Source organism: Felis catus, chromosome C1 (genome assembly GCF_018350175.1).
Source record: "Felis catus isolate Fca126 chromosome C1, F.catus_Fca126_mat1.0, whole genome shotgun sequence".
Classification (NCBI taxonomy): Eukaryota; Metazoa; Chordata; class Mammalia; order Carnivora; family Felidae; genus Felis; species Felis catus.
The window spans coordinates 24,800,561-24,823,252 of record NC_058375.1 but is presented as its reverse complement, the minus strand read 5'-3'; the positions used below and the strand labels follow the sequence as shown (position 1 = coordinate 24,823,252).

At 39.1% G+C, this 22,692-nt stretch overlaps 2 protein-coding genes across 12 annotated transcripts in view; one reads left to right on the top strand and one right to left on the bottom strand.

Annotated features, from left to right (window-relative positions):
* S100PBP (S100P binding protein) overlaps positions 1–22,692 on the bottom strand; it is a 47,929-nt gene that overhangs the window by 16,745 nt on the left and 8,492 nt on the right. Inside the window, exons 1-6 of one of the 10 annotated variants that reach the window (XR_006584134.1) lie at positions 20,614–20,749; positions 14,193–14,305; positions 12,649–13,493; positions 11,931–12,019; positions 9,888–9,991; positions 6,241–6,268 (exon numbers count right to left, since the gene is read on the bottom strand). Coding sequence is in view for 9 of the 10 variants with exons in the window: in XM_023258423.2 (XP_023114191.1) it covers positions 9,888–9,991; positions 11,931–12,019; positions 12,649–13,491 (1,036 nt within the window). In the remaining variant the exon portion in view is untranslated. The other 9 variants (XM_023258423.2, XM_019836603.3, XM_006934539.5 and 6 more) reach the window with 9 other exon arrangements.
* The window catches only part of YARS1 (tyrosyl-tRNA synthetase 1), a 29,515-nt gene continuing 27,735 nt past the window's right edge, over positions 20,913–22,692 (top strand). Inside the window, exon 1 of one of the 2 annotated variants that reach the window (XM_045035491.1) lies at positions 20,913–21,117. In XM_045035491.1, coding sequence (XP_044891426.1) covers positions 20,953–21,117 — 165 coding nt within the window. In that variant the 5' untranslated portion in view covers positions 20,913–20,952. The remainder of the gene's footprint in view (positions 21,118–22,692) is intronic. The other variant, XM_045035492.1, reaches the window with a different exon arrangement.

Here is a 22,692-nt window from a genome sequence, read left to right as displayed (position 1 = left end):
AAGTTAATTTTTAAGAAAATTATAGAAATCTAAACAATTTCAAGACTTGCTCTACAGTTATAGTAATCAAGACAGTAGAATATTGGCATAAAACATATATATATATATATACATATATATACACATATATACATATATATACACACACACACACACACACACACACACACACACACACACACATATATATCAAACAAAATAGAGAATTCAGAAACCCATGGAAAGGATAATCTATTCAAAAAATTTAGAACTAAATATTCATATACAAAAAAAAACCCTTAAGCCTTTGCAGTATAAAACCCACAATAAATAGTATAATCACTTTGCAAAAGTTATACAAACCCTATATGACTCAGCAATTCCATTCCTAATCATTTACCCTGGAGAAATGAAAACACATATCCATACAAAAACCCATATATGACTGTTCATAGATGCTTTATCCATAACAGCCAAAAACTAGAGACACAGATGTCTTTCAACAAGTGACTAGATTAAACTACAGTATATTAATACAAGGAAAAATTCAACGGCAAAAGTACAGAACTACTGATACACATAGCAACATGGATAAATATCTTAAAATTATTCCAAGTAAAAGAAGCCAAACACAAAAGAGCACATACTGCATGATTCCATTTATATGAAACTCTAGAAAAGACAAATCTAATTATAGTGACCAAAAAGAAATCAGTGCTTTCCCAGTGCAGGAGTGGGATAGAGACAAAATGACTGAGATGGAGCGCAGGGAAAATTTGGGGGATGGTGGGAATGTTCTATCAATCTTGACTGTTGTGATGATTTAACAGGTGCATAACTTTGTCAAAGTTCAGCAAAAAGTACACTTAAAATGGGTGCATTTTAGGGGTGCCTGGGTGGCTCAGTCAGTTAAGTGCCTAACTCTTGATTTTGGCTCAGGTCGACCTCACGGTTTGGGAGTTCAAGCCCCACATTGGGCTCCATGCTGGCAGCATGGAGCCTTGCTTGGGATTCTCTCTCTCCCTCTCTTTCTGCCCCTACCCCACTTGCTCTCTCTCTCAAAATAAATAAATAAACTTAAAAAAAAAAGCCACTATAAAATGGGTGCATTTTGTTGCATGTAAAGTATAGATCAATAAATCTGATTAAAAACACAGGTCAAGGCATACATCCAGAGAAACAGAGATTGACTGCATGAGTTTATCTTCTCCTACTCCTAACATCCCTTACTAAATTAGAAAAAAAAAGACTCAAATAGATGGTCTTAGCAACCATCTAAAGAAACTAGAAAAAGAGCAAATGAAACCCAAAGTAAACAGAAAAAAAGGGCATAGTAAGTATCAGAATGGAAATCAATGAAATAGAAAACAGAAAAATAGAGAAAAATCAGTGAAACAAAAGCTGGATTCTTTTTTAAAGAAGGAATTACATAATAGTGTTCATAAATTTTTAGCCAGACTGATTAGAAGAGAGAAAACACAATTACTGATACCAAGAATGGGAGGATGACATCACTAAAGAAAACTATATAAAAGGCTAATGAGGGAATGTTATTAACTTCCTGCTAATAAATTTAACAACTCGGATGAAATAGTCAAAGTCCTTGAAAGACCACCAAAGCTCACCCAGGAAGAGATACCATTTCTTCTATATAAACTCTTCTGGAAAATTTGAAGAGGTAGAAATAGTTCCTAATTCATTCTTTGAGACCAACATTACTCTGATACCAAGACCAGATCAAGAGATTATAGAGAAGTATAAAACAATACCCCTTAAGGTAGATATGAAAATTCATAACAAAATTTTAACAAATCAACCCAATGCTATCATTATAAGGATAACACCTTAAGACCAAGTGCAGAATGCATAAGACCAGGAATGCAAAACTGGCTTAACATTAGAAAATCAAATAATACAATTCTCAATTAATGGACTTTAAAAAACACAACAGCACTGTATGATCATCTCAACAGATGCAGAGGAAGTATTTAATAAAATCCAACATCTATTTCTCATATAACTCTCAACGAGCTATAAATAGGAGAGAACATCCTAAAGTTGATAAAGGGTATCTAAGAGAAACCTAAAATAATTAATGGTGAAAGACTAAATGTCTTCTTCCTAAGATCAGCAACAAGTTGCTTGTATTACTTGTATTAAACACTGTACTGGAGGTTCTAGCCAGTGCAATATGGCAAGAAAAGCCAATAAAAAGCATCCATATTGGAAGGGAGCAAGTAAAAATGTGTTTATTTGCTGATGACATGATCACAGATGTAGAAACTGATGCAATCTACAAAATAGGTACCAAAACGAACTAGTGAATTTAGCAAAGCTGCAGAATATAAGGTCAATGTACAAAAATCAACTGAATTTCTATACACCAGCATGAACAATCCTTTGTAAATATGGGAGGATCTGGAATTTATACACTGCTGGTGAGAATATAAAATGGTACAACCACTTTGGGAAATAGTTTGGTAGTTTCTTAAAACAAACAAAAACAAAAAACAGCTAAACATACACCTACAATCTGATCCAATCATTTTACCACTAGATTTTTACTCGAGAGAAATGAAAGCATATCCATACAAAGATTTGTACATGAATGTTCATAACAGCTTTATTTGTAATAGCCAAAATTTGGAAACAACCCAAATACCCATCAATAGGTGAATGGATAAACAAACTGTGGTATATTTATATAATGGAATACTACTCAGCAATGAATAGGAATAAACTATCAAAATGATGAATTTCAAAATAATTATGCTTCAAGAAAGAAGCTAGTATATACTATATGATTCCGTTTACATAAAATTCTAGAAATTACAAACTATAGTGACAGCAGATCAGTGGTTGCCTGGGGAATAAAGGAGTCAAGGAAAGGTAGGAGGGAGGAACTATAAAGAGACACAAAGAAAATTTGGGGTGTGGTATGTTTATCTCAATTGCATGAGTTTCATGGGTATATACAAATGTCAAAACTTGACAAGTTGTATACCTTAAATTTGTGCAGTTTACTAAATTTCAATTACAATAAAAAAGAAACAAAATCTTGAGATAAGAAATTAGTTCATAAATAAGAACAACACAATATGCAAAGGGAACAAAACAGGAAAAGGCTCTCAGAAATCATAAATGTGAATATAAAAATAAAGAAGTCAAGGGGCGTCTGGGTGGCTCAATCTGTTAAGCACCAGACTTGTAGTTTCAACTCAGGTCATGATCTCAGTTTCATGAGTTTGAGCCCCGCATCTGGCTCTCTGCTGGCAGCAGAGAGCCTGCTTGGGATTCTCTCTCTCTCCCTCTCTCTCTGCCCCTCCCCTGCTCATGCTGTCTTTGTCTCTATCAAAATAAACTTAGAAAAAAAAAAAAAAAGGAAAGAAGTCAGTAAGAAAAAAATATCCCAGCAAGTAGAACACTTTGCATAATATAATGGATAAAGAGAAGACCCTAAGAACTTCCAGAGAGAAAAAGACAGTTACACAAAAAGAAATAAAAATTAAATTAATAAAAGACTTCTTAACAAGAAGACTAGATGTAGGTCTCCAAAATTCTGAATAAAAATGATTTTCCATTTAGAATTCTCTACCAAACTACCAATCAAGTATGGCAATAAAGACGTTTTCAGATACGGAGGGCCATCCAAATTTATGTCACACTTTCTTAAAAATTCTCAGAGAAGGTGTTCCACCAAAACAGATCAAGAGGAAGAAATAGGGGTCCAGGAACAGGAGTCAACTGAGGAGGGCAGCAAAAAGAAATACCAGGATGATAGCTCTGCAGCAAAGCTGCAGAACAAGCAGTATAAATTGGAGCAGAAGGACACAAGGCTCTAGGAAGGTCTCCAGAAAAAATTATTAAAGGAATTGATAGATTACTAAGTATGTTTGTGCATTTGTAGAGGGGCACAACCCAGACACACAGACAACATAGATAAGGATATAAACTGCAAAAAGATTAAAGACAAATTAATTTGTAGTTTAAAAAATAAGTGAGGTAGGGGCACCTGGGTGGCTCAGTCACTTGAGCATCTGACTGGCTCAGGTCATGATCTCATGGTTCATGAGTTCAAGCCCCACATCTGGCTCACTGCTATTAGCGCAGAGCCTGCTTTGGATCCTTTGTCCTCTTCTCTCCCCTGCCTGTGCTCGCTCTCTCTCTCTCTGTCAAAAATAAACATTAAAAAAAATAATAACAAATAAAAAATAAGTGAGAGAATGAATTACTCCAGAAAAATAAATTATTCAAGAAAATGAAACTATAGTATAGTGCTTGGCTTTGCAGTGATACTGATGAATACTTAACCACCATAAGGGCAGCTACTCCCAGAAAACAGAAAATAACAAGTGCTGGGAGTGCAGAGAAACTGGAATCCTTGTGCACTACTGGTGGGACTGTAAAATAGTACAACCACTATGTTAAACAGTAAGGAAGTTCCTCAAAAACTTCAAAGTAGAACTACCATACCATCTAGCAATACTTCTGGGTACATATCCAAAAGAATTGAAAGCAGGGTCTTGAGGAGATATCTGCACACCCATGTTCACAGCAGCATCATTCACAATAGCCAAGAAATGGAGGCAACTCAAATGTCTATTGAAGGATGAATGGATAAACAAACTGTGGTATATACATGGAATGGATTATTATTCAGCCATAAAAAGGAAGGAAATTCTGACACATGCTACACCACGGAGGACATTATACTAAATGAAATAAGCCAATCAAAAAAGGTAAGTGCTGTTTGACTCCACTTACATGAGGTATCTAAAATAGGCAAATTCACAGAAACAGAAATTAGCATGGCGGTTACCAGGGTTTATAGGGAAGGGGAAAAGGCTAGTTGTTTTATAATGGGTTTGATAAGATAAGAAAGTTCTGTAGATGTTTTACAACAATGTGAATAAACTTGACACTACTGAACTGCACACTTAAAAACTGTTTAATTGTGGGGTGCCGCGGTGGCTCAGATGGTTGTGTCTGACTCTTGGTTTCAGCTCAGGTCATGATCTCACAGTTCATTGAGTTCAAGCCCAGCATTGGGCTCCATGCTGACAGTGAGGAGCCTGCTTGGGATTCTCTCCCTCTCTCTTTCTCCCCTGGTGTCCCTCCCCTGGTCACGTTCTCCCCTCCACCCCAACTCTCTCTCTCTCTCTCTCAAAATAAATAAATAAACTTAAAAAAATGATTTAATTGGTCAATTGGTATTACTTTTCTTACCATAATTTAAAAAAAGATTAATGGGGTCATGTCAGAAGACACAGGAGCCCACTTGATGGAAGGAGTCCCCACTGGTCAAACTTGAGACAAACAGAATTTTAAAAAGTAATGACTATATATAATGACCACTGTAACATTAATTTTTAAGAATCTATGAGGTAATAGTGATACTAAAAAAATCTTTATAGAAGAATGGAAGGTATTCATTGCAAAAGAAATTATATTAGAAATTATTTAGAAAATGAATACTTTCTATGCAATTCTCTGTGTAGTAGCTGTTAGGCAAGGATCATCAATGAATACTAAAACAATTAAGAATTGTTGTGGAACAGGATATTCAAATGATACCAAAGCAACACCCACAGATGACTTACTAATTACAAAGGGGAAAATGCACCTTACAATGGAAAGATATGACAGTTAACACTTTAACAAAGTGATCAAACTTAGCATCACTGTTAGAACACCATGCCAAAAAGAAAAAAAGAACACCCTGTTACTGTGTGGTGTCCCCTAATCTGATAAAGATCGGATACATAACAGTGCCTATGAATTATACCAGTCAAAAATGCTTACTCTGAATCTAATCCCTCCTCCAGATCCAACTTCCAATATATAGGAAATACAGGGGATAGAGGAACAAGTTAAATGACACCACAGGGAAACAATCAGACACAATTCAGAATGTGAGACAATCTACAAAACAAGTGACCTAGATTAAGAGAGACTAAGGAGACAATAATTAAACACGTGAACCTTGATTCGATCCTGTTTGAACAGTTTACAAGAAGACATTTTTGGGACAACTGGGGAAACTGGAATATAAACTAGATACTAGATGATTTTTAAAAATCATGATTAAGTATATATTTCCAATAAACATAAATAAAAAATGTTTAACCTCACTAATTATTAAAAAAAATATGTTAAAATTTACCTATCAAATTGGTGACAATAAAAATTAATACATTTTTTGGGGGGCAGGACAATCTGGTAACATGTAACAGAGGTTTTTAAAATATTTATATACTTTACCCAGCAATTCCACTTCTAGGTATTCATCCTATAGAAATAAGAGTTGTACATAAATATTTATTGACCAGAATGTTCACTGCAGCATTACTAATGAAAATGGGCACAACCTAATTATCCAAATGGAATAATAAATTATATAATACTTTGTAATCATTAAAAATCTTAATTTGAGATAATTAACATGAAAAGGTCCTTAGAAGACATTAAGTATATGGAAGAGAATAGTTATTTTTTGTGATCCCAGAGGGCACAACTAGGAACTACCACTGGAAACTATAGGGAAGTAGAGTTTGTCTCAGTGTAAGGAATAACTTTCTAACAATCAGAATTTTTTAAACAATGAATGGCCTGCTTCATGAGTTAATGAGTTTTGTGTTATTAGAATTCTAAGCAAAAGCTGAATGGTCACTTGGCAAAGATATATAGAACAGATTTATATGTTAGGAGATTAAAGAGAAGATCTTAATGCTCCTTTTCTACTCTAAGAACTTATAATTCCATATAAAGTTTTCCATTAGCTGGAATGTCAGGAAGGAAGTAGTTGGTAATTCTTTGTAAATGCTATTAAAGACTCACCTGGCATTAAACTAAAAAGAGATTATATTTATATTAGAATACTGGAGTTGAAGGATGACTTGTATTATCATATTCTGTATCAATAACATACACATTATTGATAAAGTGAAAGAACATTAACCCAATGGAGAGAACTCAAACTGAATTGACAGGAACTACATTACTAATTTCTCTGTTTCTAATAAAGAACCTGGAGAGTTATACTTTTCCAAGGTGAAATAGCACTTAACATATCAAAAAGGACAGGAGGCACTATATGCTTCCTCTTTTTGTTTCTGGCTACTCTTTACTTCATATATAAATAGAGGAGGAATAAAATATATCCCCACTCTCCTCTGCAATTTTGTACAGAATCTTTAAACTTTGGACGCATGAGTAGTGGGCAGTGGGAAGTAACACAAAAACATGGTATCACACTGGGTTCCTGGAAAGCAGAAGCAAGTGCTAGAGGACTCTGAAATTTTTAGAATAAAACTGGTGATGATGGCAATTCAAAAAAGAATCCCCTAAAAAACACACTTAAAAAATAATAATAATAACCTTTTATTATGGATATTTTCAAATACACACCAAAGTAGAAAATATAGGGGCGCCTGGGTGGCTCAGTTGGTTAAGCATCCGACTTCAGCTCAGGTCATGATCTCACAGTCCGTGAGTTTGAGCATGTGTCGGGTTCTGTGCTGATGGCTCAGAGCCTGGAGCCTGCTTCAGATTCTGTGTCTCCCTCTCTCTCTGCCCCTCCCCTTCCCACTCTGTCTCTCAAAAATGAATGTTTCAAAAAAAATTAACAAAAAACAAAGTAGAAAATATAATGAATCCCCACATAACTATCACTCAGCTTAATTAATCAATATTTTGTAAAAGTTGTTCCCTCTAATTTTCCAGGGTTTTGGCTTTTTTTTTAAGAGTTGAAAACAAACACCTGACATCATACTACTTTACTTATAAAAACTTCAGTTTGAAAAGATACCCTTTCTTGCAAATAATACCAAGTATTCAATAAATGTTGGCTGCTAGGTACTATTAGTGGCTAGGTACTGTTCTGTGCATTATACTTGTGCTTACAAGTATTAATTTTCACATATGCTAAACCTCATTATTATACTCATTTTGCAAATGAGAAAACTGAGTTTTATTGGCTCAGGTCACAGAGCCAGTAAGCAGTGGAGTTAGGGTATGAACCCAGAAGTTAACTCTAGATTAGACTTTACTCTCTCAACCACTAAAGTATGCTGTCTTTCCCCTATGCATGTTATTCTAGCTGTTTCTTATGGGATATAGATTCTTATGGTAAAGTGGGAGAGGAACTGCTAAGTGGGAAAGAGACTGGAAAGACGCTGTAACATGAGTAGCTGCTCATTGCTTTTCTTGTGAAATTTTCTCTTCTAAATGCCCCAAACGAGAAGGGAAATATAATTGGGTATCATCAGTGTGAATTGCCTAGGACATAAAAGAAAGTCACCTCACAGAGGGAAAAGCAATGCTCAAGTCTCTTCCACAGAGGTTAAACACACACAAACTTCTTTCAATCTGCCCCTCCAGTTAATGACCCGCAGCGAGGGGGTCTGGGCCGATGGGAGAGGGGTGTCTCTAGTTCCACCAGACCTTTAAAATGGTTCAAACAAGGGGCACGTGGGTGGCTCAGTTGGTTAAGCATCTGACTCTTGATTTTGGCTCATGCCATGATCACACAGTTCATGAGTTTGAGCCCTGCGTCGGGCTCTGTGTTGACAGTGTGGAGCCTACTTGAGAGTCTCTTTCTCACCCTCTCTCTCTAAATAAATAAACTTAAAAAAAAAAAAAAAAACTTTAAAATAGTTGAAACAAAGAGATCTCACAAGCAGAGGGCTGAGCCATCAGTACAAGCAGTATTTGATTCCTTAATGAAGTCTTTGAAGAAAAAATAAAAGGACCTGGAAAAAAAACTTCTTCTGGCTGATGCCTCAGTTCCAAAACTACTAATTAAAGATTTGTTTAAAAAAAAAAAAAAAAGGGATGGGAGTAGTCTCCTCCGAATCTTTGGTCAAGAATTCTCCTAAAACTCTTCCTAGTAATTTATGACAGATCTTAGAATAACAGAATTATTTTCCCCATGGAGCCTACCTAGGGTGTCCTCCACTCTCCCCAAACACAAACACAAGTGCTTCTTCCTTGTTCCTAGTGCACGTTATACATAATTCTCTTAGAGCACTAATCAATATTGTGGTATAATCATCTTTACCTTCTCTGGACTATCAATTCCTAGAAAGCTAGGACCCTACTTTGGTCCTCTTTACATTTCAAATTCCTAATCTTCAAACCTAGCACCACTGAAAATATTTGAGGAAGATTTGTTAAATGAATAGAGAAAGAAGCTGAGGATGACCAAATATGGAGTGATATTTAGGAGAAGATAACTTTTATCAGTACCTCTCTAACCTCAGCCCCTTCAGTATAGCCCACAAGTTCCCCTCCCTTTAGGAGTTTTCCCACCAGCTACTAGTCCAGGATGAATGATAACAGGGCCTATATCTTTTGAGGGCTGGAGAAAGAATCCGGCCACCTTGCTTTGTAATAGCTTTTAATGAACTAGGGAGAACTCAGCTTGAAGAATCTGGAAGGTAGTCAAAACCTTTTAGGAGCTTTTATTCAAATGCAGATACAGAATATTATTTGAAATGCCTGCCTTTTTACATTTAAATCCTGAAGGAAACAGGGAAAATAAATAATTCTATATAAAACACTAGTGATTACTAAGCAGCCCTTGGTCATCCACTTCTATTTTTCAGACAAAAAAATTCCCTATCAGAAAACTACAGGTCTGGTTACAGCCCTCAGCCATGGAAGACGCACTCTTCACATAGTGGTATGAGTCTCCTTGGACCCCTCTCTAATACAGGTTAGCCAAACCACTTGGGGAATTATTTGGTTAGGCAATCTTTTAAAGTAAAAATCTTTGGGTAAAGAAGTTATCTTTCTCATCAATTTTAGAAAATTCAAAATAATCTCCCAGTTTAATCTATATTACACTGGAAACAAAAAAAGAAGTCCCATCACATCTTTTACATGCCATTCTCTGGTTACCATGTTACCTTGGTTAGTGTCCTTTGGGTGTTCTATATGAGCAATGACTTCCTTGAGATAACTTTGCTTCTGCTTTTCTAGATCTGATTGTGAAAACGTCGGAACATTAGTCCTTGAACAAAGCAAACCGGGAGGAAAAACAGCCCATTAGAACCATGAGTGTAGTGTTTATAGAGAGAAGTCATATATTGCTGATCAGTTAGAACAACTAACTTTCAGAGGCAAAATACTCTTTAAGATCCAGTGACAGAAGACAGTGTTAGTCACATAGTATAAAGCTGAAATCAAGTATGGAGCTGAGAAAAAAAGGAAGATGAGAAACAGATACAACCTCCTGTTAACAAGGCATAGGAAAGTGAAGATTATCCAGTCCCCAGAGAAAGTAAGCACTTGTTGAGTAATTCAAGGTTAATCAAGAAATAACTTCACAGAGCCACAGAAAAACTCAAAGAGATAAAGACCAAAAAGAACCAGCTGGGTGTGGCAGTTAGAATACTGGTGACCTTGGCAAGAACAATTTTTGGCCCTTGCTCATCCTGTTTGCACTGTACTACGGAGTCAGTGGATTAGAATATGGAGATAATAAATTCATAACTGTTCTAAGTAGCCTGACTTGGCTCTTTGGTATAACTTCCACTGTAAGTAATTCACCAAGTTTCCCTCAATTGTGCAAAGAAAACAAAACAAACAAAAAAACTGGGATTAAGGATAGCAGTCAAAGGAAACTTTAGCCTTATTTCTTTTCTTTTTTTTTTTTTTTAATTTTTTTTTCAACGTTTTTATTTATTTTTGGGACAGAGAGAGACAGAGCGTGAACAGGGGAGGGGCAGAGAGAGAGGGAGACACAGAATCGGAAACAGGCTCCAGGCTCCGAGCCATCAGCCCAGAGCCCGACGCGGGGCTCGAACCCACGGACCGCGAGATCGTGACCTGGCTGAAGTCGGACGCCTAACCGACTGCGCCACCCAGGCGCCCCTTTAGCCTTATTTCTAATACGTTAAAAAGAATTTAAAGCAGAGGAGAGCCTGGGTGGCTCATTTGGTTAAGCTTCCGACTCCTGACTTCAGGTCAGGTCATGGTCTAGTGGTTTGTGGGTTTGAGCCCTGCATAGGGCTCTGTGCTGGTGGTGCAGAGTGCTTGGGATTCTCTCTCTCCCTCTGCCCTGTGTGCTTTCTCTCTCTCTTTCAAAATAAACTTTAAAAAAATTTAAAGCAAAATAAATATAATACCTGTGTAATAAAAAAAAATTTTTTTAATCCCTTTGTAGGGAAGTCAATCTGACTCAACCTAAAAAATAGCTCTGCTATGGGGCGCCTGGGTGGCTCAGTCAGTTAAGCATCCGACTGCGGCTCAGGTCACGATCTCACAGTTCGTGGGTTTAAGCCCCGCGTCGGGCTCTGTGCTGACAGCTTGGAGCCTGGAGCCTGCTTCGATTCTGTGTCTCCCTCTCTCTCTCTGCCCTTCGCCTGTTCATACTCTGTCTCCCTCTCTCTCAAAAATAAATAAACATTAAAAAAAAAAAAAAAAAAAAAAAAGCTCTGCTAATTGAAAAGGCCCATGTAGAGACACTGCCATCTCCTGGCAACAAGAGAACAGATTGTAAAGTGACCCAAATCTGCAACCTCTACTAGAATTTTCCCTCAAGGACAGCTGCATTCAAGTTGGAAGAGATGACTAAATGATCTTCTCATAGTTGTATTTTAATGTTTGTGTTCAAATTATCCTAACTTCCTATCGTATCTGTGACCAGGCTTCCTCGTACACAGGAAAAGAAATCTTACATTTATACAGTGTTTTCACTAATAGGTCTGACTCTTAAAAATAACTGTGAGAAACAGCAGGGAAGGCATCATTAGCCTCATTTTGTTGACAAAAACATAGATTATTTGACTTGCCCAAGGTTAGACAGCTACACGTTAGTGGTCTCAGAACTTAAAGTATGCTTACTCCTGGTGCATGGTTTTATTCCACATTAAGGGGAAATGGAGGAGTGGAAGACAGAAATTGAAGAGAACCAACAGAAAGAAACCAGAATATTATCATACTGTTACCTTCTTTTGGCTTGCAGAACAGGTATGACTTTGCCTAGTCTTCTCTCGTTGACTTTCAGCTTCCCAGAATCCTTGTCAAGAACATCCTGCTTTCATTCAAAGCAGAAGATAGTCATAAAAAAAAAAACAAAACTGAAAACACCATTTACAGACATATTCTTAAACTATAGGCTACAAAGGCATATTCCTGTACCCTACTGTGTAACAGGCACTATAGCAGATGCCTTAAATGAGATAATAACTAATTTTAAGGAAAAGAAAGAAACCCTAAATTGTATGCCCATTTGACAGGGAATCAGGCTTAAAGAGGTTAGGTAAATTGTCGAAGATTTTTTAGCTCTTCAGTGGCTGATCAGGTGCTGTACCTCATTTAGCATAGCAACCAGAGATTGAGACTTAGGGTTAAAACCCCCAAAAAAGGAAAAGTAATAGTAATATCATCATTATCTTAGTAATTAGCCAATAATAGCAATTTAATAGTATATACCAGTTACCATACAGACATTATTTCATTAATCCTTACCATATATGTGTGAAGTATTATTTAGTCCAATTTATAGATAAGAAATATGAGAGAACAGAGAGGCTAAATAATTTTCCCAAGGTCACAATTCTAGTCAGGGTTCAAATCCCAATTTGTTTGATGAATACAAAGCTTTGCTATACAGCTTGTGAATGAAAATAATTTTTCTCTTTACCTTGAAAAAAATATACGTACTTTGTTTGATGAACTGGAAACAACTGGAAACGTCATTTCACAATTTGATTTATGTGATCCATTTTTCCAGGATGACCCCAAATGAGGAGTCTCTGAATTGTCCAAGATCTGAGAGAATACAGGTGTAGGTTTCTTACTGTCAGGCATATTTTTATCAGACACAGTTTGCTGAAAGTTACTGTCTGGAGAAGAGAGCGGGGGCATATCCCAAGCAGAATTATTGGGACTGATCCCTTCAGACTCAGTGCAGAGTTTGCTCTCATTTGGGCTAAGACCATCTTCTCTCATCTCTTCCCCAAGGGAGGAGGGCTTTTCAAGATCTTTGGATAAATCAGTCTTGTCCTTATCAAGCACAGCATCACAAACTGTTGGATTAAATGGTGCAACTGTTACTTTTACAAGATTCTTTTCTAGTGCAAAGTGTCTGTTTAACGGTTTAGTAGGAGTTGGGCCATGACCAACTGATGTACTTAGTTGAGGTAGTTTTAAGAGGCCAGGGGTCTCAGCTACTGGTCCCAAGGTGTATGATGAATTTTTCTCTTGGGAAGTATCAAACAGAATTTGATCCCCTTTCCCTCCCTTCTCAACGTGACTGCTGTCATCTTTAAGCAACCCTCCTCCCCAAGAAAAGTGCTCATTTGGTAGGTCATCATCCTTCAAGAGCTCCTGAATATCTTCCTCTGTGAAACTGAAATGGCCATCATCTTCTTCTCCCTCAGACAGATCCAGCAAGGAGTCATCCAATCCATCCTCATCCGAGGAGCCCCATGAAAATGGGGCATTGTCTTTAGGCAAGAGAGAAGTCCCAGAAGACTGTTCAGAGGGCACAAGTGAGCAAGTCATATCTGGAAAAATAAGAAACAGTTTCACCAAGGTACAGGAAATCCCTATATCAACTTCTGTTTTATAGAGTGGTAGTATCCTAATATTTCAAATTCTTTGCACCATGACTTATAACATGAGAAAGAATTTTAAGATATTTAACCTTACCAGAATCATGGAAATACACATTTGAACAGTGATATGCTTTTTTTTCTAGCAAAATAGTAAAAATTAAGATGTCACAATATCTAAGTTGGTAAGGATGTAGGAAACAAGCACTCTCACAATCAGAATAAGAACATTAAGTCAGCACAATATTTTGTGGAGAGTAATTTGCAATACCATTTGACCCCACAATTTTACTTCTGGCAATTTTTCCTACAGTAGTACCTATACAAATGCACATCGATACATTTATAAGGATGTTCAAAGCAGAATTATTCAAAATAGCCAAATATTGGAGAGAACCTTAATGTCCATGACCGGAACTATTTAGTGGAATCATGGTACACTCATTCTATGGGATACTTTACGACTATTTAAAAACACAATGAAATAGATCACTATATACTAGCATGGAATAATATCCACAACATAGAAGGAAAACAAGTATATATTGTGTAAAATGCTTGGATTTTCAGTTTACATTTTGAAAAAACAAACACGTATAACTTTTGAAGTTAAAAAAAAAACTTTAAGAATACAAGAATTGTCTTCCATACTGTGTGGAGCTGCTGGCGTGATCTCTTTGCCACGAGACCAAATGGAAAAAGGTTTCAGCTCCTGCTAGCTGTTCCTTTCAGGAGACTTGTCAAAATGATTGACTCCCACCTTCCTGCAGGCACAAAGAAAATTAGAGGATCTTCTCATCACTTTCAACTCTGCTAATTACAAAGTCAACTGTATTATGCTTTAAGGTGCTCCACCTATTAATTTTGATCTTGATTTTTTTTAAATACCAGAAAGTTGGATTTTGAGTCAAGAACATCAAAGAAAAATCTTTAGAGGGAAAATTATGCAACTAAGGAACTAGTTTTTAGTTTTGTTCCTCCCAACAATTTGTTCTTTCTTGAGAATTATCATTTGCTCCCATAAGATGAATACTGGCTTGGGAGTCTTGAGACCTTGCTTATAGTCCTGGTTCTGTCACTAACCAGCTGTAATAATTTGGGCAAGTCACTAAATCCCTGGATTTGTCTCATTTATAAAATGGGAAAGGGGTGGGAAGGCAGACTAGGCAATGTCTAAGATTCCACCAAGATCTAGAAGTTCATCATGATCACACATACCAACGTCTCATTTTCAGTTTATATATAAATGCAAAGAACACATCCAGAAAAATATAAAACTGATGACTGTTATAACCTATGATGGGACCAAGAGATCTCAAGGGAAGACTTCAGTGTCATTCTGAATAATGTCAACTATGCTACTTGAATATTTGTATATTACTTATGTAATCAAAACCTAGCTTTTACACAGTGATGGACCTAATCGAAATTATTTTCTAGATGGTAAAGGTCATAAAGCTTGTATTTCACACATCACGTCAACATCTGAGAAGCTATTAAGAAATGCTTATACACTAAACTCAAATAATTTCAAAAACTCCCTGTTAGCCTTTTAACTGTGATTTTCCCCTACCCCACTTTTCCTTCACACTCTGAATTTTAGCTTTAGTTCATGCACTCTTTCAGAAAACATTTTCTGAGCTACTATCATCACACAATACTGAGCAAGACATGTTTCTATATGACTTCTTAAAAACAAAGATACAGTTTCCTACCTTGGTAGGAAGACGACATTGGAAGTTATGCACTAATATCAGAAAATATAAAATGGTATGAATAATAAAGTACTAGAGAATGAGAAGAAAAAGAGAGGCATTACAGAACACTAGCATTAGAAAGGACTTACATAATGTATAACATATTGACTATAGTTAACCATACTGTATTTTTATATTTGAAAGTTGCTTGAGACAGTAGATCTTAAAAGTTCTCATCACAAGGAAAAATTTATAACTATGTGAGTTGGTATGTGTTAACTACTCTTACTGTGGTAATCATTTAGTACTGTGTACATACATCATTATGTTGTATGCCTTAAACTAATACAGTGCTATATGTCAATTGTATCTCAACAAAACTAGGGGTAAAATAAATTTAAAAAAAAAATTAAAGAAGGAACTTAAACTTACCCATCTTATAAATGAGATGGGACAAAAAGAAATATTAAGTACCTATTATAAACCAGTCACTACGAGACATTTTACGACTTCTAATTTAACTCAACATAACTCTACAATATTAAACTAAGCTTTCTGTTGCATTTAAACTTAGGGCTGCTGAGACTTTTTATCTTATTTTACCAATATTCCAGCATTGTTGTGAGAGAGTTCCAGGCACTGCAGGCACTGAAACAGGTGCCTCTATGAAGAAAAAGTAATTTCTCTGCACAGTGACTGGGTTATTTTATATTATTTCTTTAGGCAGCAGTAAGAAAAAGTTTATATGTAAAGTTTGTAGGTGTAAAGCACAAGTATCATAGGCACCGGGTTAAGCAGCTTTATTTCTGAGAAGCCCTTTCTAAGCCACTATCTCCATTCTCATTCAAACTTCTTCCAAAAGGTCTAGTTCAAGCAGTTGGCTTGCCCAAATGAAGAGTTCAATAAATGTTCACTCTTAGGAAACTCAGGTTAAGAAGCATTAAGAGGGGTGCCTGGATGGCTTAGTCTGTAAAGCATGTGGCTCCTGATCTCAGGGTCGTGAGTTCGAGCCCTATGCTGGGTGCAGAGATTAAAAAATAAAATCTTAAAAAAAAAAAAGGCAGGAAGTAACTTAACCAAGCACACAGAGCTGATAATGCTAGAACAAGGATCTAAACCCAGGTCTAATTCCAAAGGTAATGCTTTTTCCTGCTACCCTTGTCAGAGATTTGCCCAGGGTCAGTCAGCAAATGGCAGAGCTTTCCAATTTCACACTCTCTAACATACTATGAAAGATAACGATACTGAAGAGGGCTTTTAATCCCTCAGCAAAAATAACTTAAGCCACTTTATTAAACACAGGCTTCCCCGGACTTCCCAGGTAGAATAGAAGAACATGAGAAATACTTCTGAATGCAGCCAAACCTCACTGGAAGAAAATCATGGTTATTGGCAAACTTTACTGTGCACACATAGGATCAATATCCTTCACAAGAACTGAAAACATCAATCCCTCTACTACATGACATCCAGAAGCACAGAGCTGGCTCTTCTGAGTTTCTTTCAGAGAATGTTCCAATAGGTTTGGGAGCAAAATTATGCAAAACAATACAATATACAGATAATTTTTAACTTGCACAAATCATTCTCTCCACAATTTTATTTCCTCATTAAAAATGCTTTTTATTATACATAACTTAAAACATATACAAAAATCACAACAGTATAACAAACTCTCGTAGATCCACCACTCAGCCCCAACAACTATCAGCCCATAGTAAATCTTGTCCCATCCACTTCCCCCCTTTACTGGATTATTTTGAAGCAAATCCCAGGCATCCCATCATTTCATCTGTAAATAACAGGAATTCCTTATCATAAAATACATGGTTCAGGTTTCCAATTATTTTATAAATGTCTTATTTTTTAAGATTGAAAAAAATCGGTTTCCATATAAGTCCACACACTGCAATTGGCTGACGTTTTACATTTTAATCTATAGGTTCCCCATCTTTTTTTTCCTTGCAATTTGTTAAAGAAACAATACCAGATAGTGTATGGATACACACATATATCATTAAATTATAAAAATATGCATGGGACTAGGAAGCACAAAATTCAGGATAGTGGTTACTTCTGGTGGTAGAGAGGGAAGAGGAAGGTCAAGGGGGCATGAGTACCTTCAATTCTATCTGTAATGTTTTACTTCTTAAAAAATAAATAGATACATAAATAAATAAATAAATAAATAAATAAATAAATAAATAAATAAATAACAAAAAGACCTCCAAGAAATATGGCGGAGGGTGCCTGGCTGGCTCAGTCAGTAGACCTTGAGACTCTTGATCTTGGGGTCATGAATTCGAGCCCTATGTTGGGTGTGTAGAAACTACTTAAAAAAAAATATGGCAACATAATGAAAGTAAAATAAAGGAAGCTATGTTCCCATTCCAAGGGGGAGGCAAGAAAGTTAATCATTCCTCTAAGTTCCATCCTAGGCCCTGAAACACCTGATAACATCTAAGACAACTGGATCCCAAACATGTTCCAGGACATTAGCTCCAAACCTTGGCCAACACTGGCATCAATACCCCCTCCCTTTGGTAATTTATGGAATAACACCTATTGTTCTCCTGACACTCACTTTTGATCAGAGGCTATGTTGGGTTCTTGAAAGAACATGCACCCTGGACCCCCTTCCAATATAAATTCATAACCCCAAGTGACAGAGAGACTCACTTTTCCTTTTCCAAGTCTCCCAGACACTCCATCTGCTCTACTCTCTCACTTACACTATTCAATGAACTCTGTTCTCACTTCCTCCTGGCTCACATTTGATTTCTATCCTGAACTAAGCCAAGGACTCTCTTGAGCCTCAGACCCCTCTGAGTCCTCAGATTCAGCTTGCCTACATCAATAAGAAAGATAAAGCTGAATGGTGTGCATAATGGTATTATTTTGTTACTTCCTACAAATTTCATATGCTTAAAATATTGAATAAAAATATTTCTAAATTAAGAAGCCAGTGGAGAAAGACAATGATTACATTCTGAAGTTTCAAATGTCCTCTTCTGTACAATAGAGACCATCACAGTAGCTACCTCATAGTGTTGTTGCCAGAATTAAATGAGACCGTGAACATAGAGCACTTAGCACAATAGAAGCACAATGGAAAAGCTAAATAAGTACTGACTATAGTTTCTATTTCATCCCACATCATCACCTCCCTGACCCCTAGAGAATCTTAAGGAAGCATAGAAATGGTAGGAAAGAGTGCTAATCTAATAGAGAACTCCCCTAGGTCCTTGCTTGTTAAGAAATTATCCAGTATACTCTAATCTCTTCTAGTTTAACCCAGCATTCAACCATATTGCCACTGAATTAAAGACCAGGTTGTGTGCACGTCTGAAATATCAGGCAAATCCTGCAAATTAATGGTTACTGAAGTGTCTTGTATAGAGGAACTGCACTAAAATTCAGAGACCTCCGCAAGTCACTGAAAGTCTCTGAACCTCAATACAGATGAGAACACTCATCTGAAAAATGGCGGATAATTATACACTGTTAACTTCAAACACCGATTATGAAGATCAAATGAGGGGATGTTTATGAAAGCACTCTAAACCTAAAAGCCCTATACTAATGAAAGTTGGTATTTAATGAATTTGCAAGAGGTGGGGAGAAAAAAAAACTCAGATAAAATTAAGTTCTAAAATGAAGTTCCACAAGACGGCCTTAGTACTTCTCTGTCTGCCATTCTACCATTAGCTGACTTTCTTGGCACTTGCTTTGTAACTGCCACCTAAAATGAGATCTCTTTATTTTTAAGGGAAGAGTATTTTTCCCATCTCCAAGTCTGTCTCTTATTCCTCTGCTCCCCATCCCTTCTGTGACCCTATTCTGTCCTTCCATGTCTCTCTCACCTGTCCACCCCCTTCTTCACACTTCAGTTTACCACCCCCTCGCTCTGTTCTCAAACCACCTAGCTGCAACCTCAGAAACTGGTTCCCTTTCTATTTTTATCGTACCTAAGAAAACCTATTGCCTTAAAGCACAGAGCCTTATTTTATTCAGGCCACTAAAACTGCAACACCAGACACAACCCCATATCCCTCTTTCAAGGTTCTAAAACCAAGACCATTACCAAGCTATGGCCAAGAGCAAAGAATATTTCCAAGGGACAGGCCTTTGATTTCCAACCTTTCCCATATCCAATACATGTGAGGCACGCGGCACAAAAGACACTCACTAGGCTTTATCTCTCTATAAAATGGGCATAACATTTAAACAAAATCAAAGTGAACTGAAATTATCTGTAATTCTGCAACTTCCTTTGAAGTAACTGGAAACACCGTAGGACAGAAAAACAACCTAGGGCTGGAAATCTCTGCTTTAGGTTAACATTTCACTAGATATGGATTCCAGGACTCTCATCCCACAGGGGCATAAAAACTAAATATTAAAAAAATGCAGCAACAGGTTTCTTCTTTAGAAGAAAATGTTTTTAAACTAATTTAGGCAGGATTCCCAAAGATCGCAGCCTCTAACAAATCCAGAAGAAACTGGAGATCAGGGTGGGGCAGCAGGTGAGCAATTCAATCACTTCTTTCCCTTCTCCGGGGCCCCCGCTGCGGTGCCAACTACCCTCCCTCCGCCCAAGAAAGAACTGGTAGCACCACCAGTCCCGAGAACCCCTCCGGGCCCAAGTCCACCCTTCGTAGGACACTACTTGGGCTCCCCCTGCTCTTCCTTACGAATGCAACGGCCCCAGCACAGCATCGCCCTTGGGGCTGGGCCTTCTCTCTTCCCTTCTTCCCTCCCCCGAAAACACCAAGAAACTCCCGCCTCCCGGTGGAAGGCGGGAGAAGCGCGGGCTTGCTCCGCGCCCCTCCCCCCGGAGGGGCCAAACCGACCTCCTCCGCAGGCCTCGGTGGTGCACCCCTCACCCTGATAGTGACCACCCACACCCACACTTCCGCGGGACCCACGCCCCGCCAGCCCTAGGGGTGGGTCATCCTCTCCTCCGCCCTTAAGGGGCTGCTGTAAGACCACGATCTTCTCCCTAGCAACAGCCCCCCAAGTGGGGCATGGAGCAGCAGCACCCCCAACCCACCTAACACACCCATCCTCCCACCCCCACTGGGCAGGGAGACGGACGGCGCTCTCCGTCTCGCAGGTGACCCAACAGCCTCCCTCTTCCTCAGCAGGGTGAGGGGCATCTGTCGCCAGCCGACGTGGAGGTGGGGCGCAGGGACACTCCCCCTCCCGCCGCCATCACCTCAGGAACGACAACGAGCCCTTTCCCAGCAGGGCGAAGGCCTCCTAACCCTTCAACAGGGTGGACAGACATGTACGGCTCCCTGGAGAAGCAACAGGCGCCCCCATCCCCCCTCCCAGCCGGGAACGCTGACCCCTTCATCCCTCCTGCTCTTCACCTCCGGAAGCGGGGCCGAAGCCTGTGCGAACGACTGCGCCTCACTCCGCCCCCTGCGCCATTTTATCGCCCCCTCCCCGACCTCCCCCACCCCTAGCCAACCGGGCCAGCGCAAGGGGGAGGGCAAACAGGCAGTGATTGGCAGGAAGCCGCCCCGCCCCTCAGGGGGTTGTGCCCCGCGCAGGCGCGGCGACCCCGCCCCCGTACCGCCTATCCTGCCTACTGGCTCCTCCCCTTCTCGTCTCATCGACCCGCTCGACTCTCAGCTGCTCCTGACTCTTCCCTGGCCGCTCTCAGGCGAAGGGTCCAGGCCGAGCAAGCCGAGCGACGAGCTCAGCTGATGCAACCTAACTGGGCCCGCGTGCCACTTCCCGGCACGCGGCGGCGGCGGCGACCGAGGAAGCGGCGCGGTGCCGGCCTGAGCGCGGGAAGCAGGGGCGACGGTGCCATGGGGGACGCTCCGAGCCCTGAAGAGAAGCTGCACCTTATCACCCGGAACCTGCAGGTAGGGCCTCGGGGTTGGAAATGCGCTGTCAAGGACTGGGGGCTCGAGGTCTAGTGACCCTGAGTGCCACTACAGGGTCCTAACTGTGTGGGGTCGGGGGCTCCGCACCGAGGCAATTCAGAGAGACTGCTGGTTGGTCGGTCAGTCGTTCAGTCAAGCAGCAGTCATCTGGGTCCCACAGAAATGACAGTGGGCTCACCTGTGTGCAGTCACCTTGTATTGAGCCAAGCTTTGAATCTAGGGCTGCTACCCCACCCACCCGATTATGTGCCAGGCGATACGTCAGGGCCCTGCCCTCCCAGGGCTTGTCTGGAGGGAATCAGACGTTAAGAATAACCCATAATTCAGGCACTTAGTTACGGTTGAAACAAGGACTGTCAAGTACTACCCGTGGAGCTTTGGGAGGAATTTAGGGGAGAGGGCTGGGGCAGTGTCAGGGAAGGCTGAGGAAGTGATCTCTGAACTGCGCCTTGGCGATGCAAATCACTTCACTCCACATCTGTTCCTGCTGTTTCCAGGAACTGCGGGAGTAGAAGTTAACCAGAAGAAGAATGGGGGGGGGGGGGGGCGGGGAGCATTTTAGGTTAAGAACCCAGGTCAAGACCCAGAGGGGAGAAAGAACACTGGTTCAGAGAGAAGGCTAAATTCGCCGGAGTAGGATAAACAAAGTGCAGATCAAACCGTTAATAAATATTTATATTGCTCATTTCTTTACCTCCTTCAGGCCTCTGACTATTGTCACATTTTCAGGAAGGCCTCTCCTGACCACTTCATTTAAATAACAAACCCCCTGCCATCAGAGCTGTCTCATCCCTTGTTCTAGCTTTTTTCTTTGTTGTTTCTCCATATAACTTATCACCATCTGACGTACTATATATTTTACTTGTTTGTTGAGAAGGGGTAAGGAGGAACCAGGTTATGAAGGCCTTGCAAGTTATGCTTAAAATTGGAGTTTATTCTAAGAGCAGTGATACATCGGTTCGGCCACAGTTTGGTTTTTTTTTTTTACCTTTTTTGAGATACGATTCACAGACCATAAAATTCATTCTTTTAAAGTATACTATTCAGTGGGTTTTAGTATAGTCACAAGGTTGTACAATTATCACCACTATCTGATTCCAGAACTTTTTCATCACCAAAATAAAACCTGTACCCACTGGCAATCACTGCCCATTTCCCACTCCCCGCAGCCATAGCGAAACACTAATCTACTTTACGTCTCTAATTTGCCTATTCTGGACATTCCATATGAATGGGACCATGTAATATGTGGCTTTTTATGTCTCATTTCTTTGACTTAGCATGTTTTCAGAGTTCATCCATGTTGTCACACCTATCAGAATTTTCTTATTACGGCTGAGAAATATTTCATTATGTGGATATATCACATTTTGTTTCTCCATTCGTCAGTTGGTGGACATTTGGGTTCTTTCTACTCGTAACTTGATCTCAATCGGTAATTTTTGCATGCTTCCTCTTAGCCAGATCCTTTGTCCTAGTCTCTTTCCACAAAATAATACTGGTTGGGGACAAAACATAAATAGAGCTAATGGCAATGACTCACTCAGGTTTTCA